The sequence below is a fragment of the Pezoporus flaviventris genome, unplaced genomic scaffold (assembly GCF_033815535.1).
Source record: "Pezoporus flaviventris isolate CSIRO_AGI_PZ_B2104156 unplaced genomic scaffold, CSIRO_AGI_Pfla_v1 ptg000045l, whole genome shotgun sequence".
NCBI lineage: Eukaryota > Metazoa > Chordata > Aves > Psittaciformes > Psittacidae > Pezoporus > Pezoporus flaviventris.
This window is the reverse complement of record NW_026892593.1, coordinates 27,001,707-27,023,434: the sequence shown is the minus strand read 5'-3', so window position 1 is coordinate 27,023,434 and position 21,728 is coordinate 27,001,707. Positions and strand designations below refer to the sequence as shown.

The 21,728-nt window shown below is 44.9% G+C and overlaps 1 protein-coding gene across 3 annotated transcripts in view; it reads left to right on the top strand.

Moving 5' to 3' along the window:
- The window catches only part of PRICKLE1 (prickle planar cell polarity protein 1), a 64,189-nt gene extending 42,590 nt beyond the window's left edge, over positions 1-21,599 (top strand). Inside the window, exons 1-8 of one of the 3 annotated variants that reach the window (XM_061467782.1) lie at positions 6,552-6,689; positions 12,388-12,567; positions 14,805-14,918; positions 15,745-15,882; positions 16,240-16,443; positions 16,992-17,178; positions 17,312-18,175; positions 19,333-21,599. In XM_061467782.1, the coding sequence (XP_061323766.1) occupies positions 12,436-12,567; positions 14,805-14,918; positions 15,745-15,882; positions 16,240-16,443; positions 16,992-17,178; positions 17,312-18,175; positions 19,333-20,189 (2,496 nt within the window). In that variant the 5' untranslated portion in view covers positions 6,552-6,689; positions 12,388-12,435 and the 3' untranslated portion in view covers positions 20,190-21,599. Of the gene's footprint in view, positions 1-6,551; positions 6,690-6,964; positions 7,126-12,387; positions 12,568-14,804; positions 14,919-15,744; positions 15,883-16,239; positions 16,444-16,991; positions 17,179-17,311; positions 18,176-19,332 lie in introns of those variants that run through there. The other 2 variants (XM_061467781.1, XM_061467780.1) reach the window with 2 other exon arrangements.
- The last annotated feature ends 129 nt before the right edge of the window (positions 21,600-21,728 follow it).

The following is a 21,728-nucleotide window of genomic DNA, read 5'->3' as shown; positions in this document are numbered from 1 at the left end:
TACTGAACAAGAAGTGAGAGGACTGTGCCCATGCTTACCTGGATAATTATTTAGCTATTGATCTTTCTATGCAAAAGACTGAAACACTTACCTTTTTCTGGTGATGCCGTTTGGTAGGGTTTCATGGCCTTCAGTCTTGACAGTTCATCAGTCTGTTAGTCTCTCTTACAACTGCTGTGCTAAAGAAAGCTAATAAAGTTGTAATGCATCTCGTTATCCACCTGACATTTATTACATCCTCCTTGCATCACTGTCTGCCTTGAGGATGGCCTGTGAGATTAATTTGGTAAAATATACTACTAGTTAATCTAAGCATTGTTCTCTGCCTTGTGTCTGTAATGTGCTGTGGGTATGGCTTCTGGAAAGTGGCAATGTAGCACTGCTGGGTACCTATTTCAGTGACTGCTAGATTTCCTTCACCCTGCAGATTTTAAGCAAGAAGAAGTTACCTCAAACCTTTGAAAATCTCATCTTTGGTTTAAAACTGAGTTTTGTTTTCTCAGGATGTGATGCTGCAGCAGCAGTAGTAATCTTCCCTGTCGAACACTGCCTTCGCTTGAAATCAGACACCTGGGTTTTCCTCCTAAATTTGAGCTGTTGAAAAGCATCACCAGTGATAGAGCAGACCGAGTGTCACTCAACTGACCTGTACTCACAAAGGGCTTGAAACACTAGTTTAAATGTTAGTTTCATTACGTGGATGCCCTGCTCCTGGGGTCAGTCTCCCTTTGTCTGTGTATGTGTGTTGACCATAGTAGCAGAGCTACACAGTTTGCACGGTTTCCTTTTTTTAATCTAAATGAATTTCCCAACCAATTTAGATAAATTGCGAGAAGTCCTTCGGAGGCAAGGCCTGAGAACGGGGCTTGACACAGATAAGAGTGACATCATTCATCACCCGCACAGGCTTTGGCACAGTGCTTGGCTGCAAAGTCCCTCCATAAGCAAACAGCGCATTAGCACCATCCCCATTGCATAATGGGGCTTGCTCTGGGGTGTTATTAAAAACCCAGGCAGAGATTCCACCCTGCGTCAGCCCCCGCTACCAGCGCAGCGTTGCAGACGCGTGCTGTCGCAACGCGCTGTGTTGTGCCTCGCGCAGCCTGGGAAACGGGCGCTAATGAAGCGAGGGTGCCGGTGTGGGTAGGAGAGCGCCGCTGGCACCCGTCCGCCGGTGGTTGCGGCGGGTTGTGGGCACCCGGGTGGTTGCCTCTGCCCTGTGTGACTGTGGGCTGCGCGGAGCCAATTATGATAAAATCAAGGTTACTCCTTCAGAAAAGCCTGTGGGGTTAAGAGTTTCCAGAGACAGCAGCAGACCTGTCGGTTCAGGAGCAAGTCCTGGCCCGATCCAGCGAGGAAGGGCATTTTAATGAAACTTTAATTCTTTGCTGCTGAAGCAGAGGAGGATCCCGGGTTTAAAAGGTGTTGTTGGACTTCAGCTCTGAGAGCATTAAGAAAAGGAAATAAAGTAAACCTTAGACACGCATTCCCATCATGCCGTAGCTGATGCTGGCCAGTCCTCAGGGCAGCTGGCATAGCTATCTGCTGGAACCTGTTCAGGCACTGGTTCCCTCCTTGATGCCTGGTTACTGGATGCCTCTGAAGCTCCCTGTGCTGTGGTTTGGCAGGTAAAAATTAGCATTTTATTTTAAAGTATTATCTATTTTCTTAGTGCTACTTGGTTCTCTCCTCATTTGTCTGATGGTAATGTGTCCATTGGATGTTACCACTTATTTTCTGCAGTTGTCTGGGGCACTGTCGCTGGTCTGTCGACACTGAGGCAGGCAGAGGGCAGACTGTTAGGATCACAGGGAATACAGCAAAGAGCTGGAAACTGAGCACCCTGAATTGGTCACCTGTGGTGAGCAAAAGTCATCTTATCTGTATTTTTTTTAACCTGCTGCATTTCATATGCACACTTCCTTTTAATCCCTGTAACTCTTCTTCTCTGTTGCATATCTTCTCTTTTCCATGTCTCCTACAGAGCTGGTTTTCTCTATATTTTAAAATGTTACTTTAAAACTGGCAAAGAGCCATCAGAACTCACAGGGTGCTGTCTCCATGCCCTTCCTTGCAGCCTTGAAAATGAATGCAGAAGGAGACACCAGTCAGTGACACAGCCGAGAGGCCCCGATATGTCAGTAGCAGCACTGCTCTGCCTCTGCTCCCACAGCATGTGATGATGTGCTGGTGGTGCTAGACTGCCCTGTTTGGAGGGGTAGAAAGCTGTGTTGAGCAGGGAGAGCATTAGGAGGTTTCTGAACACGCCAAGGTGAACACAGTTGAATTTCACTTGTATGAATTTCACGTAGCTGAATTTCGTTTGAGTATTGTGGAGGTCAGGCTGTTTATGCACCATCTGAGCAAGACCCTCTTGCCCTTGTGTTTGCAAGGCCCATGAGTCCCAGTTTTCACAGAAGAGAGAGAGGGCAAGATTGACATCGGAGTTTGTAGCTCCACAAGAGTCCAGCCTCTCGGGAGTTGATCCTGGTTTTCCCTTGTGCCAACACTGGCAAATTCAAGGAACTAAAGCAGCCTTTTTCACTGGGTAGGGTTTTCCAGTAGATCAGCTTAGACCATGGTGGAACTACTTCCCTTGCTCATAGAATCACAGAATGGTTAGAGTTGAAAGGGGCCTTAAAGATCATCAAGTTCCAACCCCCTGCCATGGGCAGGGACACCTTCCACTAGAGCAGGTTGCTCAAAGCCCTGTCCCACCTGGCCTTAAATGCTGCCAGGGATGGGGCAGCCACAGCTTCTTCCTAATACCTAATCTGAATTTACCTTCTTTCAGCCTAAATCCCTTCTCCCTTGTCTTGGCACTACAAGCCCTTGTGAAAAGTCCCTCTCCATATTTCTTATAAGCCCCTTTAGGTTCTGGAAGCTGCTCTAAGGTCTCTCCTGAACCTTCTCTTATCCAAGCTGAACAAGCCCAACTCTCAGCCTGTCTTCATAGGATAGGTGCTCCAGCTCTATGAGCATCTTCCTGGCCCTTCTCAAGCAGGTTGATGTTCTTATCGGGGCCACAGAGCTGGACACAGTACTGCAGGTGAGGTCTCACCAGAGCAGAGGGGGAAAATCATCTCCCTTGACCTGCTGGTCATGATTCTTTTGATGCAGCCCAGCATACTCTGGCCTCTACACTCCCTCAGGGCATAGTCTTGGGGCCAGTGAAGGTAGAAAGGACCTTGGTGCTATAAACACATCCTAGAGCTCCCTGTGCTGCAGCCTGCAGGCAGGACCATACATGGTCAAGTCGCTGTCCCTAAAATTCCTGAAGGGCCTACCCAGCTTGTCAGGCACAGGCTTTGATTTGTGCATAACGCCTTGGGGAGGGAGCAGTTGTAATTCCTACTCCACGGATGACTTCTGTGCTGTCAGAAACATGCAAAACCTTTCTTGGTTTGTTTTGTTTCAAAACACGAAACCTGCTTTATTTTGAGTAGTTTTCTCATTGACTTCTCTGAAAGAACCATTCCTCACAGGTTGTTTTCTTTTCTGTTGTTCCAGCTTCCATTCGCCTTACTGCATGCTTTCACCTTTCCTAGCTGACTCGCAACTTTTTACTTTAAATGAACAAGTGAGGTGATGCTCAATTAAAACTTTTGGAGTGGAGGTGGTGATCGTTAAAGGCTGATGATGTAGAGGGTGAGCTCCTCCGTTTATCCACAGAACTAATCAGGCTTGAGAGGTGGGTATAATGCCACAGTCCTGACAGAGAAGCTGCCTCTGAAGCACAAGAGGTTAATTCGTTTTCTGCTCCTTGGTCTCTCTTCTGTGACTGCCAACAAGGTAGCAATTAACAGTGTTATCTGGGGGGATGTTTCCTGATGTGGATAATTGCAAAGTGGGAAGCCACACTGATACGCTTAGTGAATTCCTTACAGGCCACAGAACACCCCTGGCCTGGTCAGTGGTACAAGAAAGTTGTTACCCGGGCTAAATTTGTGCTAATACCTTAGGGCAAAAGGTTCCGTATCGATTACAGGTCCCTGGAAGCATCTGGTTGTTTGAAGGATCAGCTCTACCCAGCCGCAGTCAAGAATGTGGAACGTGCCTTAGAGGGCAAGTTGGTTTGTGCCTGTCTTTTTTTAGCTTTCTTTTTTTTTTTTAAGGCAACTTCTGTAGCATAGTTTATGCTTCACATAACAAGTATGTATGTTGTGTATTTGTTGTGTGAGAATAAGAAACATCTCATAGCAACACATTTGTTCCTGTGGAAGCAGCCCGAATCAAAAGAGAGAGTTCAGGAATGACTTTCACAATTTGCAAATGCCTTAGGGGCATTATGACAGCTGGTTCTTTACCCTAACATTCAAGGGTACCTAGGATCCAGCGTTTGAGCGCTGAAACATGGCAATCCAGGAAAAAAGAAGTTTAAAACAACTGACTACTTGAAACACTTTAACAAAAGCTGTAGTGGATTTAGCAGGAGTTGTAGCAGGGTTCATTGCTGGCACTTTTAAATCAAAATCAAATGTGTTGTTCACGCAGACAGTAATTTTAGGAAAACCTTATGAACACGTTATTTTGGGATAGAAGATCACAATGGTTGGTTTTGGCCTGGTAATCTCTAAGTGCATTGCCCAGAACAATGTAGTAGTTTCTGTGCTCAAGCCAGAAAAGTCCAGGAAAAAAAGCAGTGCAGCCAACTGTCTGTGTGCACCCTCCAGCCCTTCAGCGTCAGGGAAGGTGTTCACAAGATCAGGGACAGTTTGACTGCGCAGTAAAGTAAGGGAATGGCTTGTCTCTGGCTTCGATAGGCTCTTGGTCAGGAAACATTGCAAACTTATCTGCAGCCACTGAGGTGGTTGTGCTGCAGAAAGTGCCCACGTGAGATATTCTCCTTTCTGCAATGTGCTGTGCAGACGCGATGAGCCCTCGCTGCGGGGATCTACCAAGAAAGGTCAAGCACCCCTGGAAAAAGAGTAGACAATATATGCAAATTGTTGGTATTTAATTCAGTTGTGTAGTGGGGAAGAATAAACATTATTCCTGACATTTCCATTTTTGATTAATGATGAATGGAGTTGGCAGATGTTCAGCTGGCCACCAGATGGGGTCTGCTCAGTCCAACAAATAGAATAGAAACAGTTGGGGTCTTGTAAAGTCAGCCTGACAAAAGCTCTGACAAAATCTCTAGTTCATCCGAGTGATATGACGACTTTGACCTCAAAACAAGTTAGCTGCTTAAGAATGGAGGTGGTACAACCAGAGCAACTGCTTATGGAAGTGAAATGGGGTGTGGAAGGATCAGAGACGGGTAATTTGCTGGAGTTCCAGCAGATTTTTTTCTGCTGCAGGAGGCGCTGACTGTGGCTTTGATTTTTGTGGGGTTGGATCTGCCTAGGGCCTCCTCCGTTCACCTACTGTTCCAAGTGTAATTGCCAGGACTCTGGGCACACACACCTCGTGGCACAGTCGGTTTGTGTTGGGGATCGGCTGCTTTTGACATCGTTAACCTAGGAAAGGCTTTGCGACTTGGGATCAGATAGCCCAGTACTGGCGTGGTCCATCAGCCTGCCTGGCTGCGTCTGGCGATGGTTAATCAGCAGGCGGGAGCACGGCTAAGGCCTCTCCCCGGCACACCTTGGAGCTGGGTGGGCCCACGGGAGCAAGAGATGGGGACGAGGATGCAGCCGCCGCGCCCGTACCCATCGGGGCCGGCTCCCCGTAGTACCCTGCGGGCAAAGCCATTCAATTTAGAAGAGTGAATTTAAATGTATGTAAATTCCGTTCCCGGGGGAAGCGATAACCGTCTGCGAAGTGCCCCGTTGCTGTCCCGCACAGCGGGGTCTGACAGATAAGGGGCTCCGGGCCGCAGCACCTCGGGGGTGTATGGGGAGGGGGGGGCTGGGGTCCGGCCGCTGCTGCCTGATGCTGCCCGCTGCCCACTGCCCCTCGCAGGGAGATGGGGTGAGAGTGGGGAGGGGCGGATTTGCCGCTTTGACCCCGAGATGCAATTCCCTTTGATAATGACTTCCCAAGGGAGACAAAGAGCGGGGTGGGGGGGGAAGAGGAAAGAGGAAATTTGACCGCGGTGTTCACGGTTACATTCACGGTGCTGGGGGGGGGGAAGCTGCCCGCCAGGCTTTGAAGCTTTGAAGCCAAACAACCACCCCCTGGGGCTTTTTAGGCCCGCGGGGGGTTGTGGGGGGTGTAAAGGTGAGGGCTGGCCGCTGTTTGTCAGCGGGCATACGGAAGATGCCCCAGTAGCGCGGAAGTTAGTTGTCTGTGTATGAGCGGGGGCTCGGGCACCTCTTTCTCTCTTGGGATATGCCAAGGGAGGCGGTGATGGACATCCGCTCGCAGTGGTCCCAGCTTCGCGCTGATCTTTGTTATCTTTATTCATCCACAGCGATCTGGAGCGAGTGTTTTCCCTCCCGTATCCGAGTCCTTAATTTCTGGGGGCCGGGCCGGGTCAGCCCGGAGCACGGCGACGGGTGCGGTGGGAAGTCTGTTTCGGGCGTGAACACGGGCAAAAGCGCTGTCGCTCACCCCACGTCCGTCGTGTCCCGAGCGCAGAAATTTATTGCTTCTGCAAACGCCGGCTCGGTGCCCCGGGTGGGCCGGCGGTGGGGTCGGCTCCCCCTGCGCTCCCTCCCTGCCTCCTCCCACCGCCCTGAGCAGCGCTTGGAAGGGAAGATCGCAGCTAGGAGGAATTCCTCCCGCCGCCTGACGGAGGAGCGGTGAGGGGCGCACGGCGCTGGGGATGCCGGGGGGCGGCGGGCGGTGTGGGTGCGGGTTCGGGTTCGGGGTGCGTTTGGGGAGGAGCGCTCGGGAGGCAGTTCCCTCCCGCCCCGGCCTGACTCCCCTGAGAGGGGCGGCGCAGGTACTCCCCGCCGCACTCCCAGCAGGCGGGACCCAGCACGGGCAGGAGGAGTACCCCCCTCTCCCCCTGCTCCTCTTTTCCTGGCTCTGACCGCTCCCCAGACCCGCCCGGCGGGAGCCGCGCTCCGGCCCGACGTGAGCAGCACGCTTGTCCCGGAGCCGGCCGCTGCTGTCGGGTCTGTGGGGCTGCAGAGCCCCGGGGTTCGGTCCGAAGCAGCGGGGAACGCCCCTCCGCGCCTCCTCTCGCCGCCCCGCCGGCAGCAGCCTCAGCCGCTCCTTCGGTGCTGTACAGAGGTAATTTGCGGTTCCTTGCGTCCGCCCCCCTGTGCGGCTCCCCCGCCCGAGAGGCGCGGTGGGCGCCGATGCCTTCGCGGAGCCGGCTCCGGGGCGGGGTGTCCTGGGGGGGGCTGGGGAACCTCTGGCCCACCGCAGCGTCCTTGGAGCTTGGGCAGGACGGAAAGAGCCCACCTATCCCAGCGAGCGCTGCCTGCCGAGGACGGCATCGCCCCGGGTGCGCTGGGATGAGCGCGGCCGGCGCAGGGTGAATGTCAGAGCGACCTGGGCTATGCACGGAATTTTTTGGGGGTGATTTTTACAACTTCAGTCTTGTGGCTTATTGAACACTTTCTTGAAGTGTTTTCTCTGGAAACTTGTCTCAAATGAGGGCTGTGAGCCTTAACAAAGAAGGGTGTTGTTCGGGAGCCAACAGGTGACGGGGTGAAACCTGAGTCTGTGTGTACATTGGAGTAAAGTCTGGCTGCTGTTTAAAATAGAATTAAAAAATCAATGGGAGACTGTAAAAGGCAAGGTTTCTGTCTTTCTAAATCTGTACACCCCTCTCGTAAGGAGAGAGGGGGGAAGCATCCGTGAGAATACCGCTTCCTGGGCTAGAGGTTTGGTTCTTGCCCAACTGCAGCATGTGCTTGTATTTCCATCACTGCTACATCGTGCCAAGCATAATACACCCAAATCAGATGTGTTGGCGTGGGGCGATGCTTTGTCACGGCGCTTCCTCCTTTTGTTGATGCAGGTAGCCTGTCTGCGCAGTGTGGCTCCTCACCAGAAAATACCCTGAGAAGGATCCTCCAACCTCCAGTTGGGAAAGTGATCTTTGTGCTGAGATGCGAGAGGAGGAAGGCAGTTAACTCTTCTGTTGGTCCTTATAGGGCGGCTAAGGAAAGGGAAAGAAGTTCTTACTTCTAGGGTCAATCTAAAGGTCTGTTTGAATGAACAGGCTGTTTCTTTCCCCACTGCTCTGGGTAGTTCATTACTCAATACATTACTTGTACTGTAGCTAGGGAATGGGAATTTCTAATCGTTCAGGTGATACATACTGGAAATGGTCTTTAAATTATTAATAGTTATTTTATGGTGGTTCATTGTTGCTGTATTACACCCTTCCTCTTTTAATGTAGTGCACCAGGGATTAAATAAGCAGGTGAATGGGCTGGCCATGCTAATCTTAACTCGTTGAGCCTCCACTGTGAATGGATGCATGTGATATGCATCTTGTATCCCCTATAGCCTTGTTAACAAGGCTTCTAACAAAAAAGTTGTTAGAACAATTTGCCCTGCAGGACAGAGTATAACAGCAGGGGATGGGCGAGGAGATGTTTGTCTGACTGTGCTACAAATCCTGACCTCTTCTATCTGGTCGGGGGGAACATCATCAGTGAGCTGGAAATCTGAGCACAGGGAATAACCTTCCTATGGTCTTCAGCTTTGCTCTAAGTTTGATATCCTACTTTTTTGTGTACTAAGAGGTTTGTAACTAAGTAGGAGTGTAGTTTGCCTTCGCTTCTAAGAGCTCAATTGTAATATGGTTGTTTTAATACATTAGTGGAAAAATGTATTAATTGCTTTTCTTTTTAAATCGAATTTAGCTGCTTAATTCAATAATGTTATTCATAGTTGTCAAGATGCCAGTGAAATACTTCCTTGTAGGCTGTGAAGCTTTTTTTGAGAGGTAGTGTTTGATCAGAGCCGAAACCTCAAACTGTTCCACAGACTTTAAGAAAGCAAAACAAAACTTCCTTGCTGTGTTTGGTAGAAGTCATGGCAGGAGTAGAAAGACCACCTTTCTACTCATCCCTCGGAAAGCATTTATTTTTTCAGCTGTTGTTTATGTTCATTTGAATCCTCCTTAGGATGTAATCATTTTAAACAGATCACTTTGAAGGATAAGTGCGGCTGGGGGGCAGGGAGGAAGAACCCTGTCGTTTTAAAATGCAAACCAAATTACACTGGAACAGGAGAGGAAGAAGAACTCCTAAACAAGCAATTGCTAAAATTGTTGTGCAGATAGCCTGCTGTTAAGCTGGGCCAGTGCAGAAACCTCATGCTCAGTAACACTGCAATATTTGTGACGTGGCCATGCTGATAATATATGGTATACTGTCAGTTGCTTTATAGCTGGCTTAACATTAAGGGGATTGAACTAGATGACCTTTGAAGGTCCCTTCCAACCCAGACTATGCTTTGATTCTATGATTAGCTATATGGTAATGTTTTGCTCTTAAAGTGAATGCTGTCCTTTGAGTAATCTTAGTTAACTGAGATTTATGAACCTCACTTTAAACATTTCCAATCACTTTATCTGGGAATGAGCACCCTGACTGTAAAGTTACAGTTGGAGGTAAGGTATATTTTTCCTTTATTCTCTACCATCCATGTTTTCAACCTGCTTTGTATCATTGGGAAATGGGCCTGTGTTTTTCTCTTGTTGGAGCTGGAGCATGTGCTGTCAGAAATGGATGGCTTAAAGGTGGTCCAGGCAGGATCAGTCTCTTGAGGAAAAGCAGTGTCATCTCTTTTGTGCCAATGCCTTGCCTTCCTTTGGAATTGGCCAACGCTCCGGCACTCACGTACGTACCTTTGCTATGCTAGGAAATCCCAACATTACCCAGCCACACAGAAGTACTGTGTAGCTTTAGTGTTCAAAAGTCCTCAGAAAAGTTAACAAGTCTTCACGCATTCAGATTTTGGTTTCCTTGTCTTTCAAGACAGGAAAGTGAGTCAGAAGTTAACCTTTGATCCTATGCAGAAAGGCTTTTGAACAATCAACATGAAGCAATAACTCAGTTACTGGTGTGCTTGTGAGTGTTGGGTGCCATGTGAGCAAGCTGGGGTACAGCCCTCTTGAGCACCTGGGGACTGGCAGAGCTGAACCTGTCTCTACCTAACTTATATTTCAGATCTGCTGCAGTTGAGGTCAGGCTGCCTGATGAAGTGTTGGCAAGGGTGTTTCACTGAGTGACTGTTCATTCCTGGGTTATTGGGCAGAGGTCAGTCCTTGAAAAGTGGCAGTTTGGTCAACACAAATCTTATAGCAGTGCTCTAAGAATTGGAAATACTAGTTTAGGTGTCAGTGATTGTAAACCAGGTATCTACCCCCTTCTGATGGGAAATTGTAAAACAGTTCATCTGCTGCTGAGATCATCTTGGAAGGACTTGGGCTCCTCAATGATACTCACAGTGATTTTATACTTAAGAATTATTTGGGTATATGTAGTGCAGAACACAAGCTGCCTACCTGAGCATCTACATCTATCTGCAACAGTGAGAACTCTTGCCTTTCTTTTCCCCCTGCTCATTTCTTAACTGCATCACAGTATTCCTCTGTCCTTCCTTCTTCACACCCTAGTTTATACAAGCAGTAACAAAACCATACCTGACACTTGACTTCATTTCCAGTAGTATGTGGAGACAGGAAACAGTTTTGTGCCGCTTGTGTTATCATTTGTTTCTGAAGGGAACTAATTGTGGAGATCTAGTATGTACCAGGATGTCTGTCTATTTTAAATGCACAGGACTGAGCTTCTAGGACCGAGTTTGGGTTTATTCACCTTCCTTCACAGAGACTGCAATATGGTGTTCATAATATGGTAATATGGTGTTACTAATAACAGCTCGGAAGCTGTTTTGCTAACCTTAAGTTGTTCAGCTAGAGTGAGATTTCGGAAGTTTGCCTGACAGCTCACAAACGTTGTAGAAACAGCCTGTTGTCAGGTTTGCTTGCCCCATCAAATATTAAATGAATCTCCTGTTGCAGTGCAGCTATGCAGCGTAACAGTGTGTTGGCATCTTAGCAGTGCACCAAAAATGTTTTCAAACCAGAAGCTTCTGGAGTAAAGTTAACAAACCAGTTAATTTTTTTGAGCACTAGCCCAGTGGCAGAGTGAAGTAATCCCATCTCTTCTTATTGAGTGTGGGAATGTATAGATGTATTGAGAACAGGGGTAGATAAGAGTGCATAATAGTGAATATTGTCATTCCTCTGAGTTTGTAGCTTTGGATGCACGTGGCCACTTTTCATGGAGCTGGTTTGGGTTTATGTGCTGAATCAACATAGCCTGGCACTAACCAGTTCCTCACACTTGAAGGAGGAGAAACTCCTTTTGAGTAACAGGAGAATACTTGGGTACACAGTCTTAAATCTTTCTTTCACCTGTAGTCTAGCAGCAAGTTATTTTCTCTAAAATGGTGGTGATGAGACTGGAAATGTAATTTGGGACCCACTGGAAGATTCTAGATTGCTCTCCCCTTTAGACACACCAGCAAGTGTCAAAGAGAGAAAAATTTTCTTTACTGACAAAATTGCGTCTGTGTTTAGATGAATAGGTGAAAGAATTGCCTAAAACAGGGAAGGCACAGCTCATATGGAATGTTGGACTGTCAAAGCCAACTTGTTTCTAACCCCAGTGGTCAGGGTGCCTGTCATGGCAGGATACATCCCCCTTGCTTCTGGTTATCTGCATTTCACTGAAATTCCTGGTGTGAGTTTCCTAAGAACTTCTGCTAAAATTAGTGTAAAATATTTATCTTAATGAGCTTTTAAATGCAGAATGCTGCAGATGTTGTTGAGAGCTGCCTTTGCCAGTTGTGACTCAAAATGATCCCACTGATGCAAAGCTTTGCAGGCTCCATGAATCAAGAGAAGCATCTTCCTGTAGCATTTTACATTAGTAGAACAATTGTGATGTATTTTACAGAGCCTAATCTGGCATAGCTGGATTTTGGATACTTAACTGGACCACTGCCCTTCCGCTCAGATACAGCTAAACCGAAGTTCTCAGGAATCCAGGTGGATTGTCACAAACAGGATGCCACTTGCACAGCTGTCTTTCCCCAACAATTTCTTTAACTTTTGACAAGCGTTTGTTGTGTCTTTTGTGTTACTAGGCTGGTGGTAGTAATGACTTCAGGAAGAGCTCGTGTCATTCCTTTTGTTATTATGTGCTCAATGAGTCTTCCTCGATATACCCGTGTATAACCTGTGATGTGAAATGAGCCAAAGTGTAAAAGAGGACAAGTGTTAATCTTGAAACACACTGTGTTTGCCAAACATGGTAGTGTGTGTCGAGTTTTCTTTTTGAGTACTTGTATTTTTATAACTCTGAGCACTTCTGAATTGCTTGTAGCAAGTTGTAATGATGCTTCAGTCATTTATTTGTCTGGGCAACACAAAGAATACTAAACTGTTGTAAGATCATTTACACTGATAAGTAGTTGTTGCATGTTCAGATTTATTAAAGCTCTGTCAATCTCTTCCTCCAGATCAATTGCTTGATGAGCTGCGGCTGAAATACTTAATACTTCACACTTATGCCATTGGAGATGGAGCCCAAAGCCAATAATCTCGTTTTTGGGTGTCAGCGAAGCTCAACATCTGACGATGACTCTGGCTGTGCTTTGGAAGAATATGCCTGGGTTCCCCCAGGCCTCAGACCAGAGCAGGTACCATTTGCTGCTGCAGTTTTGAAGTGACCCTAGTAAAGACTGTCTGAGGGAGGGATACGCTGCTCCTACATGTCCAGTTGAATTTTTACAAAGGTTAAAACTTAAATGTGTCTAGAACTCTTCACTCCTTGTTTTGCTTCCTGTTCCAATAAGGCTGTGTTTAGAGAGCCTAAAGTCCTCAACACTGGCGAGTTTTATGTTCCAAATAAAGTTCCCAGTCAAGATCTTTCAATAAATACAGGCCATAGAGGTACGTATTGTCAAGTCTAAAAGCAGCACAGAAATTTCTCTTTGAAGTAAGTTACTAGGTTAAATTAAAGCTCACGGCATACCTTATGGCATTGTGCTGCTTGGCTGGTGCTTCACTGCACTTGTACAAGTCTTCAAATAATTAGGCATTTGACATCTAGAACAGGTATGTTACTACAGTGCACATAAAGTGTCATTGTGACAAGTAGTACCGTATTTTATGCTTGTTTAAATAGTTATACGCCTGACATTTGTTCATGACAGGATTTCACTTGTACAGTCTCTGGAGCTGACACTCATGGCGTAGTTGGGCTGTTCCTTCCCCTCTCCCCTTTTTCTTTCATAATATCACAAACATTGTGGCAGTGGAAGTAAAAGTGAAATTGTTGATGGGAAGGTTGCTATGTGAGATTAAAATGGCCCTCTCATGGTATTCATTTCCTTGATATTGCCAACTGTGTTGAAGCTGTGCACTCAATAGTGTCCAGATCTCAGACTTCAGTGTGAAATGGACAGACTGTACCATCTGCTGACAGAGTCAGAGCAACCCTTCTTCAGCTGGCAAGCTAATACAGTCCTTAGCTGTAAAGGTGCAGAAGATGTCTCCTTTTTGCTATGCAGTGATTTTCTTATCATGAATAAAGTAATGAGTCAGCAGGCATTCCAAATTATGAGCTATTTTTAGGGAAACTCTAATCACTTACTTGAGCATCTATAAGAATCCTGGTGAATCAGACCTGAAGGCAAAGAGCAAGCTAACATTCTGCCAGAAGAATTAAATGCCCTAAAATAGCCTCATAATCCGGCTAGCTCAAACTCACTTAAAGACTTTTTCCCAAGAAGAGTGACTTGTTTTGAGAGTAGTGCAACAGACTTCAGAAAAGGCCATAAAGCATCTTTAAAGCTTCACTTCTTACTGCATGTTATCTTTTCCTGCAGCTTCTTGAAATAAGCTCAGTAGCAAGTGGGCTTACAGCAGACTTCTGATGTTTAAATTTTGGCCATGTCATGCTTCGTACAACCTGTCCCATGTCATTTTGATTGCTTCCTGAGTCAAGTGACTGATTACTGCTTCTTTTTCATCTGTCTTGAGCAGTAATAAGCTGTTGACCTGAGCATTATTTAAATCTGGATGGCAAGTAATATTTTTGCCTATAGTTGGCTCTTATTTACAGCCCCAGGCCTCGTGACAAGCTGGAAACCGCATAGGAAAAACAATAAATCTGTAACTGTTCCACAAAAATATGTTTTGCCATTGGGCTTTGTGATGGTGTTCATTACAGCTTTCCTGTCATCATTTTCTTCTGGGGAAAAAAGAAAAAGAGTGAAGATTGATAAATGTGTACCCCTAATATTAATTTCTTCATCAAAAGCCTGTGAAAATGTGGTGGTTAATTTGCATTTGATTGAAATGTGGCTGGATCCAGCCTCCTCCCCAGGGAAGGATGTTTCCACCTTCCTACTAAAGCCCACATGGAAGCAATGAAAGCTGATGCTTTGGGTTGAACCTGATCAGCAGGAGACTACAAAACAGCTTTTGTCTCAACAATGTGTAAAATGCAGAGAGCAAATTAAATCTGTTTATATAGTGGCTGTTTTCTGGAAAGCTTCATGCCTTGTGTGGTAAATTGCAGAGGGAAACTTGGAATTTCCACGGGATTGTTGACCAGCCCTGAAGGGGGTGGGAATAATGAGAACATTAAATGTGCATAATTTATGATCCCCCCCCCCCCAGTTGTCACTGCAAATTGCATTCCAGAAAAGCAATTCAGCAGCTGGGTGCTAGTTTTATCAGAGACAATTCAGGTTTGCTGAGCTGGTTCATCTGGGCCTCGTATTTTCAGCACAAACCCTGTCAGAGGTCTAATGTAGCGTAACCTTCTTCCTTCTTAAATGAGACCTGAGATAAAACAGTAGCTGAAGGAGCTTGCAGTGCTTGGGTGATGTGTGTCCCTCAGTCCCAACTCTGTGTTCCTCCTGGTCAGGTCCAGCTGTATTTCGCCTGCTTGCCAGAGGAGAAGGTCCCTTACGTTAACAGCCCTGGAGAGAAACACCGAATTAAACAGCTTCTGTATCAGCTGCCACCCCATGATAATGAGGTAAATACAGAATTTAGGATGCACTGTCAGGGCTCAGGTCTCCCTGGTGGCTTTTATGTGGAGAATTACCTACCTGTGTATTTTATTACAAGCTTAAACTGTGGCTTGCAGTGGCATCTGACCTATAAAGCAGCACGGTGTGTACACTGAGCCCATTGTTTAGCTGTCCGGTTGGCTTGTGTGCAGATAAGAGCTGTCTGGAAGGACACTGCCTTTGCTTGTTAGGGAGGCTGGTGTCACTGCAATAAACTTAACACAAGTTGGTTTTATAGTGTTTGCAGCCACCCACCAATTACCAGGAACCTACAAATTCCTGGAATTGCATTGTAGCACACAAAAAGGATGCTTTGTGATAGTAAAAGGTCTGCATCTCAGATATGCAGTGCAATTTGGAGTAGAAGTGGAAATAACAAACAAGCTCTTTGTAGGGAAAAGGGGCGGGGGTGTCAATACTTAAGATCTTGTGTATACTGCGGTACTTAGTTGCGGGCACTTAACCATAAATCTAAAGGACAATGTTGTGGCTGATTTAGGTTCATTCCATGATTTTAGGGTAGCAGCAGGTTTTGGGTTGGCTTTTTAAAATCTTACTTCCTGCCTGGGCCACTTCTTAGCTCAATATGGGAGTTTTTTAGTACAAAATATCTCTCCGTACTTTGTGTTGTGCCGTATTAGCTGAACACTAAGAAGGTAGAGAAGACAAGTTGCAGAAGTTTAGTGATGATTGTCAGCATGCCTGATGAATTTCTTGCATATATGCACTTACTGATCTGTTACTTTAAAAGCTCAGTGTCTAAAACAAGTTCTCCTGTGTTTTCACTGGAAGGTGAGATACTGCCAGTCTTTAAGTGAAGAAGAAAAGAAGGAACTGCAGATGTTCAGTTCTCAGCGCAAAAAGGAGGCACTCGGCCGAGGCACTATTAAACTACTCTCAAGAGCAGTGATGCATGCAGTGTGTGAACAGGTAATACTGCTGGTGCCACAAGCCAACTAGCGGGCTGAATAATGTAAAACTACAGTTTCTCAATATTAAATGTATGCTTCTCTCTCTCTGAACACCAGAACGCTGCCTCATACTAATGACACGTGAAAAACTGGCATATGCTTAAAAATGTTATTCCGTATGAAATAAACTCCTATGCACAAGAGGTTTGTTGGTGCACAGTTTGGCTAGACCAAAATTGAAAATATTTTTCACCCCTCTTGTCAGAATTTTCAGATTAAACCTGCATTATTGGGTTTGGTGTTTTAACTTGGTTTAAATGTTAAAAGCTGGTAGCGTGGGATGGGAAGTATGTTCACTTTCTGGTTTTGTTCCTAGTGTGGTACAAAAGTAAATGGCGGTGAAGTTGCAGTTTTTGCCTCGAGAGCTGGGCCTGGTGTGTGCTGGCATCCCTCGTGTTTTGTGTGCTTCACGTGTAATGAGCTGCTTGTTGACCTTATCTACTTCTACCAAGATGGCAAAATTCACTGCGGCAGACACCACGCTGAACTCCTCAAACCTCGATGTTCAGCCTGCGATGAGGTAAAGAATTAACAGTTTATGGCCAATCTATGCTCCTGTTGTTCAGTCAACAGACTGCGTCACTTGGGCAATTACTGACTTCAGATCCATTCATTAAGTCAGGACTGTTGCATAGATGTGCTTGAAGGCTGAGAGGTGTTAAATTTCTTGTCAAATAGGCAATATTACAAGTGATGGGATGGTATTTAGTAAGCATGTATCTATTTGTATTTAGAACTCCATGCAGTAGATACAATTGGAAGAAGGATCTGTACAAATACTCCCAAATACCATCCTGATAGAAACTTCTCTTGAAGATCTTATGTTCTGTTTGTTTGATTTTGCTTTAAAAAGTAAAGTTGGGTTGTTTTTTTTGTTTCGATTATAGAAAAGGTCAGAATGCCATACTTGCTATGGGAGATTGTTGCTTCTATCCTTGTATTCAAAAGACAGCTAAATAAAACTAAATTTAGCATATGAATTGCACAATTAGGATGTTTTTCATGCACTAACTCCCAAGGTGAGGTTTTGGCCACTCAACTAAAAGTTTTCCTTTTATCTCTGAAAAGATCATATTTGCTGATGAGTGCACAGAGGCTGAAGGTCGTCACTGGCACATGAAGCACTTCTGTTGCCTCGAGTGCGAAACAATCCTTGGTGGACAGAGGTACATCATGAAGGATGGGCGACCATTCTGCTGTAACTGTTTTGAATCTCTCTACGCTGAATACTGTGAGACGTGTGGGGAGCACATTGGTAAGTATGTCCTTTCTGAACATTAGACTTACAAATTAAGGGAAAGCCAATTTCTGAAATTGTTTCACATTCCAGAAGCGGGGATTCGTGTTTTTTAGAGAAACCCAAAGGATTGTTTTTATTCCTTTTCCAGGTGTCGATCATGCTCAGATGACCTATGATGGACAGCACTGGCACGCCACAGAGGCTTGCTTTTCTTGTGCTCAGTGCAAGACCTCTTTGCTTGGCTGCCCGTTCCTTCCAAAGCAAGGGCAGATTTACTGTTCAAAAACCTGCAGCTTGGGAGAGGATGTTCATGCCTCCGACTCTTCAGATTCTGCGTTTCAGTCTGCTCGATCCAGAGATTCCAGGAGGAGTGTCCGCATGGGAAAAAGCAGCCGTTCAGCCGACCAGTGCCGCCAGTCTCTTCTCCTGTCGCCAGCCCTCAATTACAAGTTCCCTGGCCTTTCAGACAACGCTGATGATACGCTTTCTCGTAAGCTGGATGATTTAAGTCTTTCAAGGGAAGAGGCAAGCTTTGTTAATGAAGACTTCTGGAAAGGAAGAGTAGAGCAGGAAATGCCTGAAGACCCTGAAGAATGGGCTGAACATGAAGACTACATGACTCAACTTCTCCTGAAGTTTGGTGATAAAGGCCTCTTCCAGCAGCCCGCTGAAGTAGACATTAGATCAAGTGAACATTGGATTTCTGATAGCATGGTCAAGAGCAAGCTGGACTTGAAAAAAAATAATCCAAGCCTGGCAAGTAAGAAGTATCAGTCAGACATGTACTGGGCCCAGTCACAAGATGGCTTGGGTGACTCTGCATATGGCAGCCACCCAGGCCCTGCCAGCAGCAGGAAAATCCAGGAGCTAGACATGGAACACGGGGCGTCGGGATACAAACACGACCAAACGCCGTGGTACGAAGGTTCACTCGAATGTTTGTCTGACCTGAAACAGCAAGAACAAAGTGTTCGAGACTCAATGGATTCTTTGGCTTTGTCCAATATAACAGGTAATGGGGGGAAACGGTTTTGAGGGAGAGGTCAGCCAAAGCAGAGTATTTTGAGCTAAGACTTTTCAGATCTGTGATTTATAAAAAGCCTTACATGCCTTACTTTACATGTAAGAGATGCATGTAAAGCAGGCGATTGCTTTTATCCTTCTACAAGATACATTTCTGCTACATACATTCTATTTAAATTCTTCTCCTTTTCTTTTGAATTCTCTTTGCTTATGAAAAGAAATCCATAATGTTAAACGGATAGGAATGATCTTGAACTATGCATTTGTTATATACAAATCACACTTTAAGCAAATGAATTTTTTTTTTCCATACCTTAAGTGCAAGAAGTTGCATTATAATACTAGGATAATATTAATCTGCAAAACACTTCAGGTAATTTCCTTGCTTGTAAAACTATGGAGAAAATCAGAAAGGATGGTAAACTTCTTAGCTGTAGGAAATGAGGTTTATGAGATTATCTTTCTCCATTGGCTAAAGAGAAACTGCTAATCCACTTTTGTGAACCTCCCTGTCAAATGTGATTGAAATTAGCCGAAGGAATAAAAGTCAGATATGCAAGTGTGTGTGTGTATATTAACTTCCTATTGCCCTACAAAAAGCCCTGGGAGTTAGGTTTGAGGGACCCATTTAAAAGTTGCCCTGTCCTCTTCTCCATTCCTGTCCTCCTACAACCTGAAGTATTGTAGCTACTTGTGTAGCTCATGCCCGACCACATTGCCCAAGTGGTAACAGAGGAGCTGACATGGGGAGTTTGGTTCAGGGGGCACAGGAGGAGGAGGAACTAGAGGTGTTGCAAAGCAGTTTAGCAGTACAGGAAACATGAAATATTTTAGCCTTAAAAATGGCAAGCATGGACTGTAAAGTAATTCTTTCTTCTCAGAGGCTTAGCTGTATATGTGTTAGAGCTGTTTAAACTCATTAAACTTCTTCCACTCTTGATACCCTAATGTTAGTGAATTCTTTAGTAATCAGAGCTAATACTTAAGCTTTGTTTTGCCTTAAAACATTTACTGCTTTATGAAGCTAATCCTTTTGGTAATAGTTCCAAAACCCACTAATAAGATCTCCTTAGTGATAATATTTTGTTATAATATTTATCTCTTCAATAGTGTTTTCATTTTCCCTTTTCTCCATTTCCACCACAGGGGCTTCAATGGATGGAGAAGGCAAACCACGGCCATCTTTGTACTCTTTGCAAACATTCCAAGAACTGGAGGTAGAGGACTGTGAGAAGATGAGCAATATGGGAACTCTGAATTCTTCAATGCTCCACCGGAGCACAGAGTCCTTGAAGAGCCTGAGCTCAGAGCTGTGTCAGGAAAAGGTCTTGCCAGAGGAAAAGCCAGTGCATATGCCCGTACTGAGAAGATCTAAATCCCAGTCTAGACCTCAGCAAGTCAAGTTTTCAGATGATGTTATTGATAATGGAAGTTACGAGAACCTTGAAATACGTCAGCCTCCAATGAGTGAAAGGACTCGTAGGCGCGTTTACCACTTTGAAGAGCGTGGAAATCGACCTTCTCATCATCGTAGAAGAAGTAGGAAGTCTCGTTCAGACAATGCACTTAACTTGGCCGCAGAAAGAAGATGCTCTCCGAGAGAGAGATTTCGTTATTACTCCCCTCAGGATCATGAAAAATTCATTCAGAATAGAAGCTCTCGTGAGCTTCGGGCATATATCCAGAATGCGGAGCTGTATGGGCAGTATGCACATAGTAGGTCTGATTATGCACTGCGGAATAAGGTGGTGGATAAATTCTTTGGATTGTACGGTGAGGAAGATGACTCCTGGTGCTCAACTTCATCATCCTCATCTGATTCTGAAGAGGAAGGATATTTTCTAGGACAGCCAATTCCACAGCCACGATCACTGAGGTATCCATACTATACAGATGACCTTTCTGGTCCAACTACTGCGTTATCTAGTTCTCAGTTTGGACAAAGGACAACCAAATCAAAGAAGAAGAGGGGACACAAAGGAAAAAATTGCATCATCTCTTAATTTAACAGTTGGGAAGACCAGTCAGCTCTGTAACTACAGTTTGAACCACGTCTTTTTATATTCATAATTGTTCTTAGGCAAGTTGCTAAGGTAATTAATGCTTTGCCAGTGTAAATGATAACCCTGCCAGAGTTTACATTGTACAAGTAACGTTCAGAAATGTCACCACACCAAATGATGATCTGCTCAGATACTGCTAGGTTTACATACTATGTTTCAGATGTCAAAATACTGTTACTGCAGTTCTCAATACAGACTTTTTGTAGGCATTTTATTTTATGCTTGCTGTTCACTTATGTTGGATTATCAGAGAGGGGGAATTCAGCAAAGATCAGTCAATAAAGTTGTCAGTCCTGTGCTGTAGCTATACCCGCACAGGGTGATCTTTGACTTCTTCTTCTCACTGCCAAGAAAAAGAAGGCTCTGTACTGTGCCCTTTCCTTATTGATAAAGCTCACTGTTCCTCCTTCGGGTTCCATTACAAAAACTGGATTTTATGGTTGATTTTCATCTGGGAAAATTCTCCTTTTCCAAAGAGTCCACTATTAGGGAGGCAAAACCAGAATCTGGGAGCGGAAATGCTTGAGGCCTTGATATATCCTAAAGCAGCAGTAAATGGTTTATACATTTAACTTCCATGTTTTCCTTCCACGGTTGTTTAAGAATTCCATCCCTCTGTAAGGGTTTGGTGGGGGGGTTGTGCCTGTAGGAGGGAAGATGTTAATTCAGCTGCTGGAATTGGACTTAGCTGCCAATGAGTAGTAATGTCTTTATGCTGTGCCCCCCCTAACTCACAGTAGTGAAGGAGAGAGGTACAACCGCTGGAGTCCTTTGCTCAGGCATGGAACCCCATTTAAGTCAATGAATCTACTTACGTAACAAATATTTTCATAAGGGCTTAAAGGATTAGGCTCCAGAATTGTGTCTTTTCAAACACATCATCCAGGTTTTAAAATGTATTAGCTGCAGTTCTAAATCAAAAACATTGATATTTATAATGTAGTATTTCATAGGCTTAAATGTATTCATAATTTAATAGTGCAAATACTAATGTACATATTGTACAGTTAAGATTTTAAAAGCTGAATATTTTTATATCCCTGAATTTGAAGAAGTTTGTAACAATATCAAACTAGATTTGTTAGGGGTTTAACAGCAGCATTACGGATGAAATATTGCTTGTATTTTAGTCAGGGGTTCTAAGTTGAAAAATATGGAAAAATGTTTAGTGCAAAACAGCTTAATTTTGTCTACTAGGTATTAAAAGCTCTGTATGCATGGTGGGGCTATGTAAATACTCTCTATGGCCCTCTTAATCTTGCAAGTGTTATTTATGGGTCAAGCAAAATGTAAACTATATAAATGTAAAAACCACACAAGCCTGGAATATATCAGTACAACAAATATGCACCTCCTGTGGATGTGGATTTTTTTTATTGTTACGGTTTCCTTCCTTTCCTCAAAATAGTTCCTGAAGTTCCCCTACATAAAGGAGGACAAATGCTGGGTGGTTCTAGAAGGCAGGCTGGCAAAAAACTG